The sequence below is a fragment of the Fukomys damarensis genome, unplaced genomic scaffold (assembly GCF_012274545.1).
Source record: "Fukomys damarensis isolate Sample0158 unplaced genomic scaffold, DMR_v1.0_HiC HiC_scaffold_17, whole genome shotgun sequence".
In the NCBI taxonomy this organism is placed as follows: Eukaryota; Metazoa; Chordata; class Mammalia; order Rodentia; family Bathyergidae; genus Fukomys; species Fukomys damarensis.
This window is the reverse complement of record NW_022900929.1, coordinates 78637878-78650990: the sequence shown is the minus strand read 5'-3', so window position 1 is coordinate 78650990 and position 13113 is coordinate 78637878. Positions and strand designations below refer to the sequence as shown.

At 43.7% G+C, this 13113-nt stretch overlaps 1 protein-coding gene across 1 annotated transcript in view; it reads right to left on the bottom strand.

Moving 5' to 3' along the window:
- The window catches only part of Usp8 (ubiquitin specific peptidase 8), a 55616-nt gene extending 42924 nt beyond the window's left edge, over window positions 1-12692 (bottom strand). Inside the window, exons 1-5 of the mRNA XM_010638666.2 lie at window positions 12651-12692; window positions 11433-11507; window positions 5286-5442; window positions 3736-3880; window positions 1022-1107 (exon numbers count right to left, since the gene is read on the bottom strand). Of these exons, the coding sequence (XP_010636968.1) occupies window positions 1022-1107; window positions 3736-3880; window positions 5286-5389 (335 nt within the window). The 5' untranslated portion in view covers window positions 5390-5442; window positions 11433-11507; window positions 12651-12692. The remainder of the gene's footprint in view (window positions 1-1021; window positions 1108-3735; window positions 3881-5285; window positions 5443-11432; window positions 11508-12650) is intronic.
- Between the last annotated feature and the right edge of the window lie 421 nt (window positions 12693-13113).

Below are 13113 nucleotides of genomic sequence, written 5' to 3'. Positions count from 1 at the left end.
TTTTTTTTTTTTTTTTTTTTTTGAGACAAGGTCTCATTATGAAGTTCAGACCCTGAACTGTATAGCCTCGGCTAGCCTCAAACTCATGACGATCCTCCTGCCTACTAATGCTGGGATTATAAGCATGGGCAACCATGCTGGACACAACTTTAAACCAGCATAGAAATATGTCAGCCTGTTTCAGATGTCTGGTCTCCCTCTTTCATCTACCATTTGCATCATGAATGTCTACCTGCACTTCTTGCTCATGAGGCTCTGGCAGCCTGCATCGCCTGAACGCACTCTCCTGTCTCCTCCTGTATCATATTTCTGCAAATGCTTTCAGACGTACCCAGTAACAATTTTTATGCTGTAGATAATGGGCATAAGTTTATCCATTAGAATCGCCATGAAAGCACTGTGCTGTTCATAAGGGCAACACTCTAAATTTAAAGAATGACTAAAAGCGGGAACATGCTATTTTTAATTTGCAAGTATTTTATAAGCCTGGTAAACCACTCATGGCAAATACATATGTAACTTTTGAAACTATGGGAAGATAAAAATGAAAATACTTCACTCCCCAATTCTAGTATGGAGGAGCACAGTACAACACGGGATACATAAAAGAATTTACAAAGATCAAAATTTACAAAGACCTGGGTTCTAATCTAGTATACTTGCACTGACCTTAACAACAATCTTTCTAAACACTTACTAAAGAATTTTATCATATAAATATAATATATAAATAAAAATAAATGTAATATGTCATACCAGACAATTTTAATTTTTGTGTACCAGTTAACAAATACTGCTTTCAAGAACTGGGTATTACATACATAGTCAGACATAAATTGACAACCTCTAAATACCATTTTTACCTGCTAATTTACATTCTTTTAAACATTTCAGGGCCAGCCGTACAGCACCTGCCTGGCAAGCACAAGGCCCAGAGTTCAATTCCAGTACGAAAAAAGCAAAAAGAACAAAGAGACCAAAAAATAGAAAATAAAAAAATAGTATTTCATAATAATTGTACCTCAGTTTAAGGCTTTCAGAGAGTCTTTCAGCTTCTTCAATAGCTTTTTTGATGTTTGCAGGTCCAAGTATGGAATGAAAGTAGTCCTAAAATTGGAGGAAGCCACATCACACTGTCAGTACCGACACTGCACCGCGCTGATGTTAAAATGTTATAATCATGGCGCTTACATCAAGGAAGCTTCTCATGACAACAGTATAACTGAAGTTCCATTTTTTAACTTTTAACCTCCACAGATGAACAATTATTCCCAAAAAAGTCTCAAAAGTATTTCCTCATATCAGCAATATGCTAACAAAAACCCCACCAGGTAATAAGTTTTACTTATTTATAAGCCACCACTAAGAGGTATAAACACTATTCTTTTTGTTTATGAATAGTACCAGGAAGAATAAAGATTTTAAGAGCAAAATTTACTTTTAGAAATATGAATTAAGTTTTTTTCCTTCAATCTCAAAAGCAATAAAGCAAATTACACACAGCAGTACAGCATAAGGTTTGTTTTGTTTTTTAAATCGAGGTATTTCTGCCTCTACTGTACTTCGCAGTAACTACTCACAGCCCAGCTGGGCTCAGAACATTTCTGACACAAACAAGAAGATTCACATTTCAGGAAACCTTGAACTAAAAACACAATGATAGGAACTAAATCATCAATGGCATAACCTATCTCTAAAAAGACACACGATTTAATGTGCCACGTCTGATTAACAGGCATAATGAAATTTGCAAAGAACGAATTACTTCAGAAGGCCGTTCACTCTGGAGCAAGGTATCCCCAGCCAGGCCGGCGGGCCCGACAGGACGCGGCAGCTAAGTGGCTATGGGACCCGCGTGCTAGGACAGGTGAATATGGCTCTGCCAGTGCAGCTCGATCCCTCACAAGTGCCAGGAGCAGCACATGAAAAGGCAGGCGCAGGAGGCCGTCAGACAGAGTGCAGCCGCGCGGCAAATCTGTGTGATAGCTGTCATCTATTTACTGCGCCTAAAGGTAGACCGCACTTTGGTTTACTTACTTCTCTAAACTCTAGCGTGTCTGCCAGGCCTTTGATGTACTATGTAGTCCTAATGAATGCGGTTTGTTCAGCATCATACCCACCGAACACTAGTTACCTAGTTAATATATAATGTAGTATATAATGTCATCATCACTGTAAATTTCTGATAAAAACAAAGCACAAAGTAAAAACTGAAAATGCAAACATGCTACAGTTTGTTTTATCTAATTTCACATATGACCTCTTCAAGGCAGCATGTGACTAGTTTACCCTATTAAGACACTGGAAAAGCCAGGAATAGGGCAATGCCTATAATCCCAGAACTCTGGGAAGCTGAGGCAGTTTGGGACCAGTTTGGATACAAGTGAGACCTTGTATCCAAAAAAGGGATGGATGGGGTGGGGAGGTAGCTCAGGGCAAATCTGGATTCAACCCAGTGCCACCACCACCAAAAAAAAAGAGTAAATGAGAAAATAACGTTTGGACATGCCCATTACAACTACCAGGAAATTATCTCTATGTGCTCTTAAGGGAGCACAGTCAACATAAGCAGAAATACTTTCAAACTTTAAGTATTATAACTGGCATAAAAGGTAACATCCAATTCATATACAACTACACAACTGCAGTGTCTGACACTCAAGTTTGCCAAGAAAACTTCCCTACTACTGAACACACAAATACAAACACCTCATGATTCCTTAGTACCAAGGGTAGCCACGTGTACCATGGAGATGTGAGGTGTAATTTTTTTTGCAGGGGGCACCAGGGATCGAACTCAGGTCCTTGTGCTTGCAAGGCAGGCGCCAGAACCACTGAGCTAAATCCCCAGCCCTAGGTGTAATTTTAATTCTTTGTAGAATGTGCTGTACATCCTTCTCCGCTTTTCAGATAACCCTGAAAACACTGTTTATAAATGGATTTTTTCAGTAAGTAGGCAATAAATGTACTGTCATTCTCTAAGAGCTGCTAAATTAACAAGTTCTACCTACATTTTTAATATTCTGCAGTGCAAGAGGGAAAGATTCAAGTTTCTGAAGAAATTCAGAATACTGATTTAAAGAGTAATAACTAGAAAACATACAGTTAGCAAATCTTTCTCTTTTTTTTTGGTTTTGTTTTCTGACAGGGTCTCATTATGTAGTTCGGGTTGGTCTTGAACTCATGTAGCCCAGAGTTGGTCCAAAGGTTGTAGGTTATTGTTAAACTGATTAACATTATGTAGCCCAGGCTGACATGAAACTGATTATCTCAAGGGATCTTCCTGCCTCAGCCTCCCATGCAGCCAAGACTACAGGCACAGGTTCCCATGCCTAGCTCTGACTCACTCAGCCCCTCAACTGGCCCTGGCAGTAACTTGTCACCACAGAGAGCAGACTGTGACCCTACACGCTGTGACAGACACGTCCTACACAAAGCAAGTGACAGGGAGTGAACAGGTACACATGCAAACACATCTGGAAGCAGTGGAACCACCTTAGTTCGCTTTTCCTCCGAACTTGAACTTGATCTTGCACAAGAGGACCTAAGTGTCATCGTCACACTGGAGGGGGCTCAGGAGCACAGCACCTGCTAGGCAGGGCAGAACTCAGTTCCGTCCCAAGGCCTCACCCACACACCAGGAAAAGTAATTTCATTGTTACTTAAAGTTCTTAGAGAAAACCAGTAGCTGCATTTCGCAAAAATAACAAATAAAAATGCAAAAATAACAGGTACCTGCTGTTGTTTGAAATCGGGTCTCTTTTTGATAAGGTTATAAACAGTCACATATTTCATATACAGTACATAAGCCCTTTCCTCATCACGGTCTAATCTGCATTCTTCTGCTGCCTTGAAGATCTTCAGAGCACTGTGTACATAACTTAAAATGAGAGGGGAAAAAAAATAATTAAAACATTGGGCATCTAAGGGAAAAGTAGAGGTCAGATACGTAGCCCACAAATAACCTTTTTTTTTTTTGCAGTATTAGGGATTGAACTCATGGCACTGAGCTATGTCCCCAGTCTAACATTCCCCTTTTTATTTTTAGTTTTGAGACAGGGTCTTGCTAAGTCACTAAGTTGTGCAGGCTGGACCTGGACTACAATCCTCCTGCCTCAGCCTCCTGGAGTGTTGAGATCACATGTGTGTGGTAGCTCGCCCCACACAGTGAGCTCCGTGGAGTGGGCTGCACGGCTTCACACACTGGCACACAGATATAAGTGTGGATACCACCAACCGCTACTCGCTCTGAGACAGGGGCAGTCAGAGACCCCTGGAAAGGGTCTGCCTTGGGTCTGACTTTAGACACTTTCCCGCTCGTCAGTCCTGACGGCTCCAACTGCCTCCTGTGTGAAGGTCCTGTGACAGCAGTGCAACAGGGCTGCTCTCCCCATCACCTCAGCACACCACCAAGCAAGTCCGAGGCGTGAGCCAACCCCTTCCTCCCCCCACTCTCTCTCCGACAGGCAGAAGCGCCAGTTCAACCTGGAATTCTCCTTCCTGACATTGCTGAAACTTTTTACCAGTCTCTTGCCAGCCTGGCATTTTGTTTCCTTCCCATGCTGTGTTTATTTCCTTTAGAAAATAACTCCCTCCGCATGGGTGGGTCTCGTATCTCAGCTGGGCATCTCAGCCCTGGCTCTGTCAGGACCACAGAGGACACTGAGAGTCTCCCATGCATCTCCAGGCACGGAACACTTCCTCTCTCCACCGATTTCTGAAGCTACTCTCCGATGTCAGGGAACAAGGCTGGCTAGGTCCATCTCCTTGTCAAGACCTCACTTCTGGCTCCACAGCAATGTTGTTACTTATCTATCTCCCAATCTTCTCCTGTTTTGGGTAAAATAAATTCAGAGGAAAATTTCTCTTCCTATCTTCTGATCCTCAACAGAGATACAACTAATAACAGATTAACGATTTTAGTAAGTCCTTTCAGTAAAACTATTTCCAGTAAATATCAAAGTAACTGATTTGATTTTTAAAGTTATTTTTAACTTGTTTTACAAAAAGACAATGACTTGTGGCAAAATGCGTTCTACAGACCTCCTGTGCCAGCGCTTAAACTTATGGCCTAGCGTGCACTCCCTGGACAGTCCCTGGACAGTAAACGTGTTCAGACAGCGCAGAATGTACTTGTGAGCAGAACACACATGTACTCTGATAGGACAGGAGCTTCTCTGAGAAAGACTGTGTCCTCCAACACATTTTAAATTAACTATTCATCTAACCTGAATAGGAAATGAACTAAATTATAGCATTCAAACAAACTAGCAAAGGATATATACCTCTTAGTGCTTATTTTCTCTGGCTTAACTTCTGTCTTCTTATTGAGGTCTTTTAGTGAAGAACTGAGGTAAAGTTCTTTAGGAACTGAAGCCACAGCAGGCATGATGGGTAATCTTTACTTTTCCGCTGTCAGAATGGATGAAGAGTAGTTCTTTCCTGGAAATAAACAAACAACTTCACTAATGCACTTTCCTCGTTAACAATAAAAATAAGTGAGTAGTTTAAAAATATAATACAAGGCTGGGCTAGGAGACAGCAATTGCCTGACATGCACAAGGCCCTGGGTTCAATCCCAGCATGGCAAACAAAAATCAAAACAAAACTTCTGAACTGTATCCTGTGCTAACAGGGTTAATTTGAAAATGTCTAGTATTTTATGTATGTTTACTAGTACATACTTGTAGTACGTAATGATGACATTCATCATGGGAATTTTAAATCCTCTTGAATATTTATTTTGGGAGTTTTAAGTTACACTGTGCAGGGTATAAATAAACAATAATATGTTTTCATGCTTCCATTAACTAAATAAGTTACTGAAATATTTCTCTTTTCTCAGTGATATCAGTTTGTAAAAGAAAACAAGTTGTAAGCAGAGCCATATAGTATTATACAGAACTGGGAATACAGTGGACCCTTCACTTCTGAACTCAGTCACCACAATGTTTTTCTCCAAAACTCACAATTTTAACATTCTCACTGTCCTCCATTTGTACTTGCTCTATGTATCTACAGACGTGTTGACAGAGCCCTTTAATTCAGAGTTTCAGATTTATGCAATCATAAACAGTGATCTCATAAATACTTTCTGCATTTTACTGGCCACTTTGGGTAAATAAATACTGGGTCCTGAAGCCAGGCATGGTGGCACATGCCTGTAATCCCAGCACTTAGGAGGCTGAGGCAGGAGGATCGCTGTGAGTTCAAGACCAGCCTGGGCTACACAGCAAGTTCCAGGTCAGTCTCAACTACATAGTGAGACCCTGTCTCAAAAAACTCAAAAAAAAAAAAACTGGGTCCTGGTCTAAAGCCGAGTAACGGGGGGAAAAAACTCTCTGGATAGGGCCAGGGATTTAGCTCAGTGGGGCCATGCCTGCCTCACAAGCACAAGGTCCTCAGTTCAATCCCCAGTATGGCCAAAAAAAAAGGTCTCTGGACCCCACCATCACCCCCAGGCAGACCCACTGGTATTGAATAAGTCCATCTGGGATGGCGGCTTGGTTGCTAAAACTTCAGTACCAGCTAACTAAGAACACAGTCAAGGAAGGCAATGCAAGGGATGCCTTGCATTTTCTCAGAGATGACAGCAGTGTTTTTCAACGAGATAACGGCCACAGACTCACCTGCAAGACAGATGCGGTGAAAGACAGATGTCACAGAGGGCAAGGACGTGGTTCCTGCTCTGCTGGACAGAGCATGGGGCTGAGAACACATCCTGGGTTCGAACACCACCCTTCACCCTGCCCATCCCCACAACGACGTGTGAAAAGTGGAACTCTGCAGCCCAACACCATGGAGAGACATGCTGCTTAATTACACACACAGGGATAACCACAGAAGGACAGGACATGACACGCACAAAATTCTACTTCCTGGGGAAGGTGGAGAAAGGAGTCAGGGAGACATCACACAGGGAGCTCAGAGGTACCAGGAAGGCTCTATTTCCCAAGTAGCGTATTCACTGATGATCATTTCATCATAATGCTTCATACAAGAGCACGTGTGAGTCGGGCATGGTGACATGGGCCTGTAACCTCAACTACTTGGGGAGGATGAGGCAGGAGGACTGCGAGGAATTCAAGGCCAGCCTAGGGAACACGATGAGGCTATGTCCCGAAACTAAAACAAGGGCCAGAGATGTAGCTCAGTGGTAGAGCGCATCCCAGCATGCCTGTTCAGTGCCTGGTAACACAGGCACACACACACGCAGGCATACAGGAAAAGAATGTCCAGAGACACATAAAAGTTCAGAAGGTACAGGTTAAATAAACAAACAAGATAATATGCGTGTACATACTCATCTTTTAAAACCACACTTGAACAGTGGAAGAAACAGACTGACATAACTGAGTGGAATGAGAGAGCAGCATTAAGGAAGAGAGAAACGAAACTTCGCAGGCAAAGGGAACCAAGGCCTCCGCACGGCCACACAGGCATCTCCTCGGCAGGGCGCGGGTGCGATGGCACTGGGTCTACGAATGAAGGCGGAAGGAGCCAGAGCACAGTGAGTGACAAGACTCCCTCCTCTCTCCCCAGCACCACACCCTCCGCTGAGGTGCTGACCTCTCCCAGCCACAGAGCGTCGCTCTGTGCTCCCACTCAGGCCAACGTTTCCGTATCCATCCCCAAAGCCAGAGAAGGACAGGGGAAGGCCCAGGCTGGACACATTCTCTCCTCCAGCCCCACAGCGACGGGGCGTCGACGCCAGTGGCCTGACCCGGGACAATGGCCCCAGCAGGCCGAGTCTCCCCGAGGACTCAACCAGTTAGGGTTCTTGGCTGGGAAAAGAAAGTACTGATTTGAACTTCCTAAAATGACATTCTACAATATATACTCAGTTAAACCTATTTCTCACTATTTTAAAGATTGGGTCTTTAAAAGACAAAGAGTATGTAAGCCCTATGTTTACCCAAGCAAATGTAAAATAATAAATCATGAGCTATTTAAAAGCTAAATTCAGTGCAAACCCTCACAGGTATCTGCTGTAGTGTCCTTCCAGAACTCAAAAGGTAAAGTCTGTTTCCTCACAAAATTTACAAAGCTAACGGGAAAGAGAAATTTCCAAGCAGTGACAACATAACACAGGAAGATAAACTACTGAGTTATAAATAAGGTACTAAGAAAAAATAAGAAGGAAGACTACATATGAGTAGTGAGATCTTGGACATCATCATGGAATAGATGGCATCTGATCAGATGTGATGGCACATGCCTGTAATTCCAGCACTTCAGGAGGCTGAGGCAGGAGGACGGCAGGCCCAAGGCCAGCCTGGGCAACTTAGCAAGATCCTATCTCAAAACAACAAAAAAGCACTGGCAATTATAGCTTAGTGGAAAGACCTTGGGTTCAATCCCCAGCACCACAGAACACAGAATAAAGCAATAATACAAACAAAACCAAAGAAAAGTATTCAATTTGAGTACTGGTGGTAGAAGGCTTCCAACAGAAACAAAGAACAGCATGAAGAGACAGTTAGTGCATCTTTACGAATCAGATGCCATAAAGAACACACAAGGATCTACCGAGCAGGGAAGCCTAAAAACAGTCTTGGAACAGATAATAAAAGGCTTTCAAAGTCCCACATATGTATTTCCTCTATTTCCTGGAGGCAACAAAGAACCAGCAGGGTTCTCAAGCAGGGAGTAACATGGCCCACAGGAGCAGGAATCCAAAGGCTCTCAGGGACAGAGGTAAGAAAACACAGGTCATCTACTGTCATGACCCAGGGAGAGATGACTGTCAGAACCGGGCGGGAGAGGTGGCCTGGAGGATGTACACACCGCACATGGCAACAGTGCAAGAGCAGGACTTGGCAAGTGATGAGTGACACAGAGGAAAAGTACAGGGACCATGCTATTCACTATGATGTCACCAACGCTGTTAGCAAGGGCTTCAAGGAGACAGATTAGACTTTTCTGAAGCTACTTTCTCTGTCCTTATTTGGTTTGTGAGAAGTAACAGTCTTCTCTGATGGTCCGAAGACCAACTGTTTCTACTTTTTTACTGACATCACATTATATGTCAAACAATGCTGATGATGCTAACATTTTCCAGCATTATTTTAATTCCTAATTCAGCTCCACAATCACACACATTTCTGCAGAATTCAAATGGGAGGTAAAGGAGGTTTTCTTTCCTAAACAAATGAGAAAGGAAAGCATATACATCCAACCTAAACATGAGGTTTAATGTGTTAAAAGTTTTGAGAAGTCGTTGTGCTACATTTTACCACTAAAGAAACCTCAACATAAACTGAAGTAAGATGACTTAAGGCCAAGATGACTAAATAAATTCACAATTTCCTTATTTTGACTGCAAGAGTTAAAAGCAAAGAAAAAGGCAGTAGTAAAAGCCTAAAAAAGCAACAACAACAAAATCCTACTGATAGAAATATAAGAATATTTAATATCTATAGAAGTCAGTTTATTTAATCTTTTTAATCTAGAGCAAACTAAATATAACATACAGCCTGGTAAACTATGGTATGCTTCAAAAGGGCCGGTAAGTTTTGAAAAAAACCTATGTACACATAAGAAAAACTGAAGAGTTCTAAAAACAAAAACAAAGTTTAAGATGCATAAAACTGACAAAGACTAAGTCCAGCATTTGACAAACAGCAAAGACCTAAGCAACGCGGAACTTGAGCTAACAAGGGGCAAAAATGGAAGGTGACGTACGCTCTTTGACACCTTCTCATCCTGAGAGAGAGGAAGGGGATGAATTAGAGTGATTAGGAAATCCTGACTAAAAAAAGTAGAAGCAAGTTGTGTGTGGTGGCGCCTGCCTATAATCTCGTCACTCAGGAGGCTGAGGCCTGAACAATATAGCACGACTGTCTCAAAAAACAAAAACAAAAAATAAAACTAGTCCTGCTGTCTTAACTTGGGCTTTGCCCCAGCCACTGCCAAGGTCTCTGGCAGGCAGGGCAAGAGGCAGAGTCTGTCCTTAGCAGTGGCCTCCACGTCCGTGTCCTCCTGTCTGCTCTTCAGGCAGCAGCAGAGCTCACAGTTGTCCCCGAACTCTCATACACTCCACCCACGAAAAACACCACAGAAGCCAGGGAGCCACGCACTCACGTCTTCAAACAACTCTGACATAGTAAAGGGCTTGACCATCCCAAGATTTCATCACTGCTGAAACCACTGGTACTTTCTGAGCATCTACTGTGCATCTAAAAATGTGATTAATGCGTGAAGGCAGTGTTTTTAAAATCTGAGGTCACTATTAGAATTTTTAAAAATACATGACAGAGCAGAAAAACAGGAGAGTATGTCACACCTAGTGAGAGGGGGTGGGAAGCGGGGCCTCGTGGATGCTGCCCACAAGGCAGAAAGCTCAAGGCAGCTGTGGGTCCCTGCTCAGTGCTGGGCTCCTCCTCTGGCCTCCTGTCCCCTGATCCGACACATCCCTCTCCTGTAGGCTTCCTCACGATGTCACCCACACGTGGGACGCAGCCAGAAGCCCTGTCTGGATGCCACCTCCCAACAGTGAGCCGAGTAAACACACAAGCTCAGGCACCTCGTTAGAGTAAGGGGAAGTGAACTAATACAGTGTGCACCAAAGTATTTTACAAAGGATCAAAATGTAAGATGTGTTCCTTACAATAGGTTACAATGGGGGGGGGTGTCCAGAGATAGAACTCAGGACCTAGCACTGTGAGGCAGGTAGGGCACCATTGAGCTAAATCCCCAGCCCCCAGTTACAATTTTTTAAAAGTATCCCTTTACAGCAATTCTTCTTCACGTGTGGCCCAAAGAGTAATACGGTTGGGGAACTATTTGCTAATAGTCTGTGACAAAACAAAAGAAGGCTGTAACCAAGCAAGGTGGCGCATGCACATGGGAGGTTGAATCAGGATTGTGAGTTCAAGGCCAGCCTGGGCTAACAGTGAACTCAAGGCAGCATGAACTACACAGCAAGATCCTGTCTGAAAACAAACAAGATAAAGTTGTGATAGAACATAATTCGAGTGTGCTGACCTTTTAGAGTACCTAGGGCTTTCTCACTGCAGAAAGCACACACGGCTCACTTTCCGAAGGAGAGTAAGGAGCATCTCACTCGGTTCCAACTGGCTACTCTGAACAGCACTGCTCTGAGACACAGAAGGTGGGTCTTCTGATCACAAAGATCTTAGTCTAGTCTCCAAGAACAAATTAATACTCGCTAAACAAGCTCCCAAAAAGGAATGTGCAGCTCAGTGATAAAGCATGTACTTGACAAGCGCAAGGCCCTCGGTTCAATCGCCAGCATCGAAAATAGGAAGCAGCAGCAGCTAGAAATTAACTGCTACTCTACACTGCGACTCTAGTCGCTGGGAAGTCACAGGAGGGAACACTCCGGTTAGTGAGAAAGATGCTTCCCCCAGCCCACAGCTCTCCTCTCTCAGGCTGGCCTTTCTTCCTCCGAGGCCCAGCTTCAGTTTTACCTGTCTCTGATGGCTGCAGTTTCTGGAACGCATTGCTTGGTCTGAATCGTACAGTTGCTGCTGTCTATTCTGGTCCTGTAGGATAGGATGCAGACCAAATGGTAACTATGTGGAAGTGATGAGGGACAGACCGAAACTGGCTCCAAAGGTAGGTGCTAAGACAGGTGAGAAAGGAGGCCCTTTCAGAAGAAGAAAACACAATGAACAAAGGCACAAAATGAGAACTCAGTAAGAGGAACAAACAAACAAACAAACGGAATACTCCGGGACAGCGCTGGCAAACCTTTAGAGCTTGCATGGTCACAAACAGCCAGCTGCAGCACGTGTGCCATGGAATCACTGGGAAATAATGAGACCAAGAGCGTCCACTCTGCCTCCCCACGCCACGCACCCACCCTCCCGGTCCTCACAGGCAACATCTAATCACGGCTAGCTAACAACAATTACACCCTAATAGCAAAGAGAGAGCACCACATCCTGCGGGACTCTGACACTACCCGGACTAGTTTACATCTGACTCAGCAGGCAATAAAGCCAGTTACTGACAGGACAAACATTGGCTGAACTGGGGATATGAAAACTGGACTAAAACAGTAACTAGAAGGCCCCGGAGGAAAGCGCAAAGACATGCGTTGGAACTGTATTAACAGCAGGGTTTATCTTCTCTTGCCTGCACCCCGCCCCACCACTTCAATGTGAAGAACAGCAGCGCGGTAACGAGAACAAACAGGGTAGCGGCATGCACTGCTTCACCCGGGCTACAAGCAGACCGGACTGGGACAACTCCGCTCCTGGACGCCGCTCTGCCCAGTAGAGGGCGCTCACCCGCACCCCGACCTCCACCCTGGGCCTCCAGCAGCGCTCATCCTGGCGTCCTGGGGCACAACCACCCCCAATAAGATGCCTTCGGGAAAGCAGGGAATTCAACCCTGAACCGGTGAGTAGAAACTAAGAGAACAGCATCTGAAGAAAGCTGCCCTGTCAGAGATGAGAAAATGTACTCAACAGCAGTGGAGACCAGGCGTGAAACGCATGCATCAACTATTCGGGCGTTCATGTTATCTTTACAATCCTTGTCTTTTGAGAGACGAACTTTGACACTGAAATATTATCTAGGACTTAATTCTGAATAATTCCATTTAATTTGATTAGTATATTTTAAAACTTCCTCAATATTTTTTAAACACAGGTATCAGCCAGACAAGCAGTGTTACACACCTGTAGTCCTAGCTACTTGAGAGGCTGAGGCAGGAGGATCACTTGAGCCTATGAATTCCAGGCCAGCTTTGGGTGGAGACCTGTGCCCCAAAAGATGCAAATAATAAATCGATAAATGCATTTAAAAATCGATTAAACACAAGATTACCATATATACTAGTAACTAAGAATAGGATCACCAAGGAAATGAGCTCATTTCTCCACAACTGACCATTTTACTGGAAGGGCCCAGATTGGGGGAAGGGGAGATAAGGAATAAAGATTCAGAAAAAGAAAAGCAAAAAAATGTAGTATAATGGGAACCAAGAAAACAAAACTACAAGGAACTTTTACAAAGTTCTCAGAATGCTGAGAGAGAGAAAAAAAAAAAAAATCACAGTAAAAGAGCTGGGCCTAGTTCAGAAGAGTGACTATGTAAACTGCCTGAAGTTTGGTAAACACTTAAGAGAATTCACTGCTTACA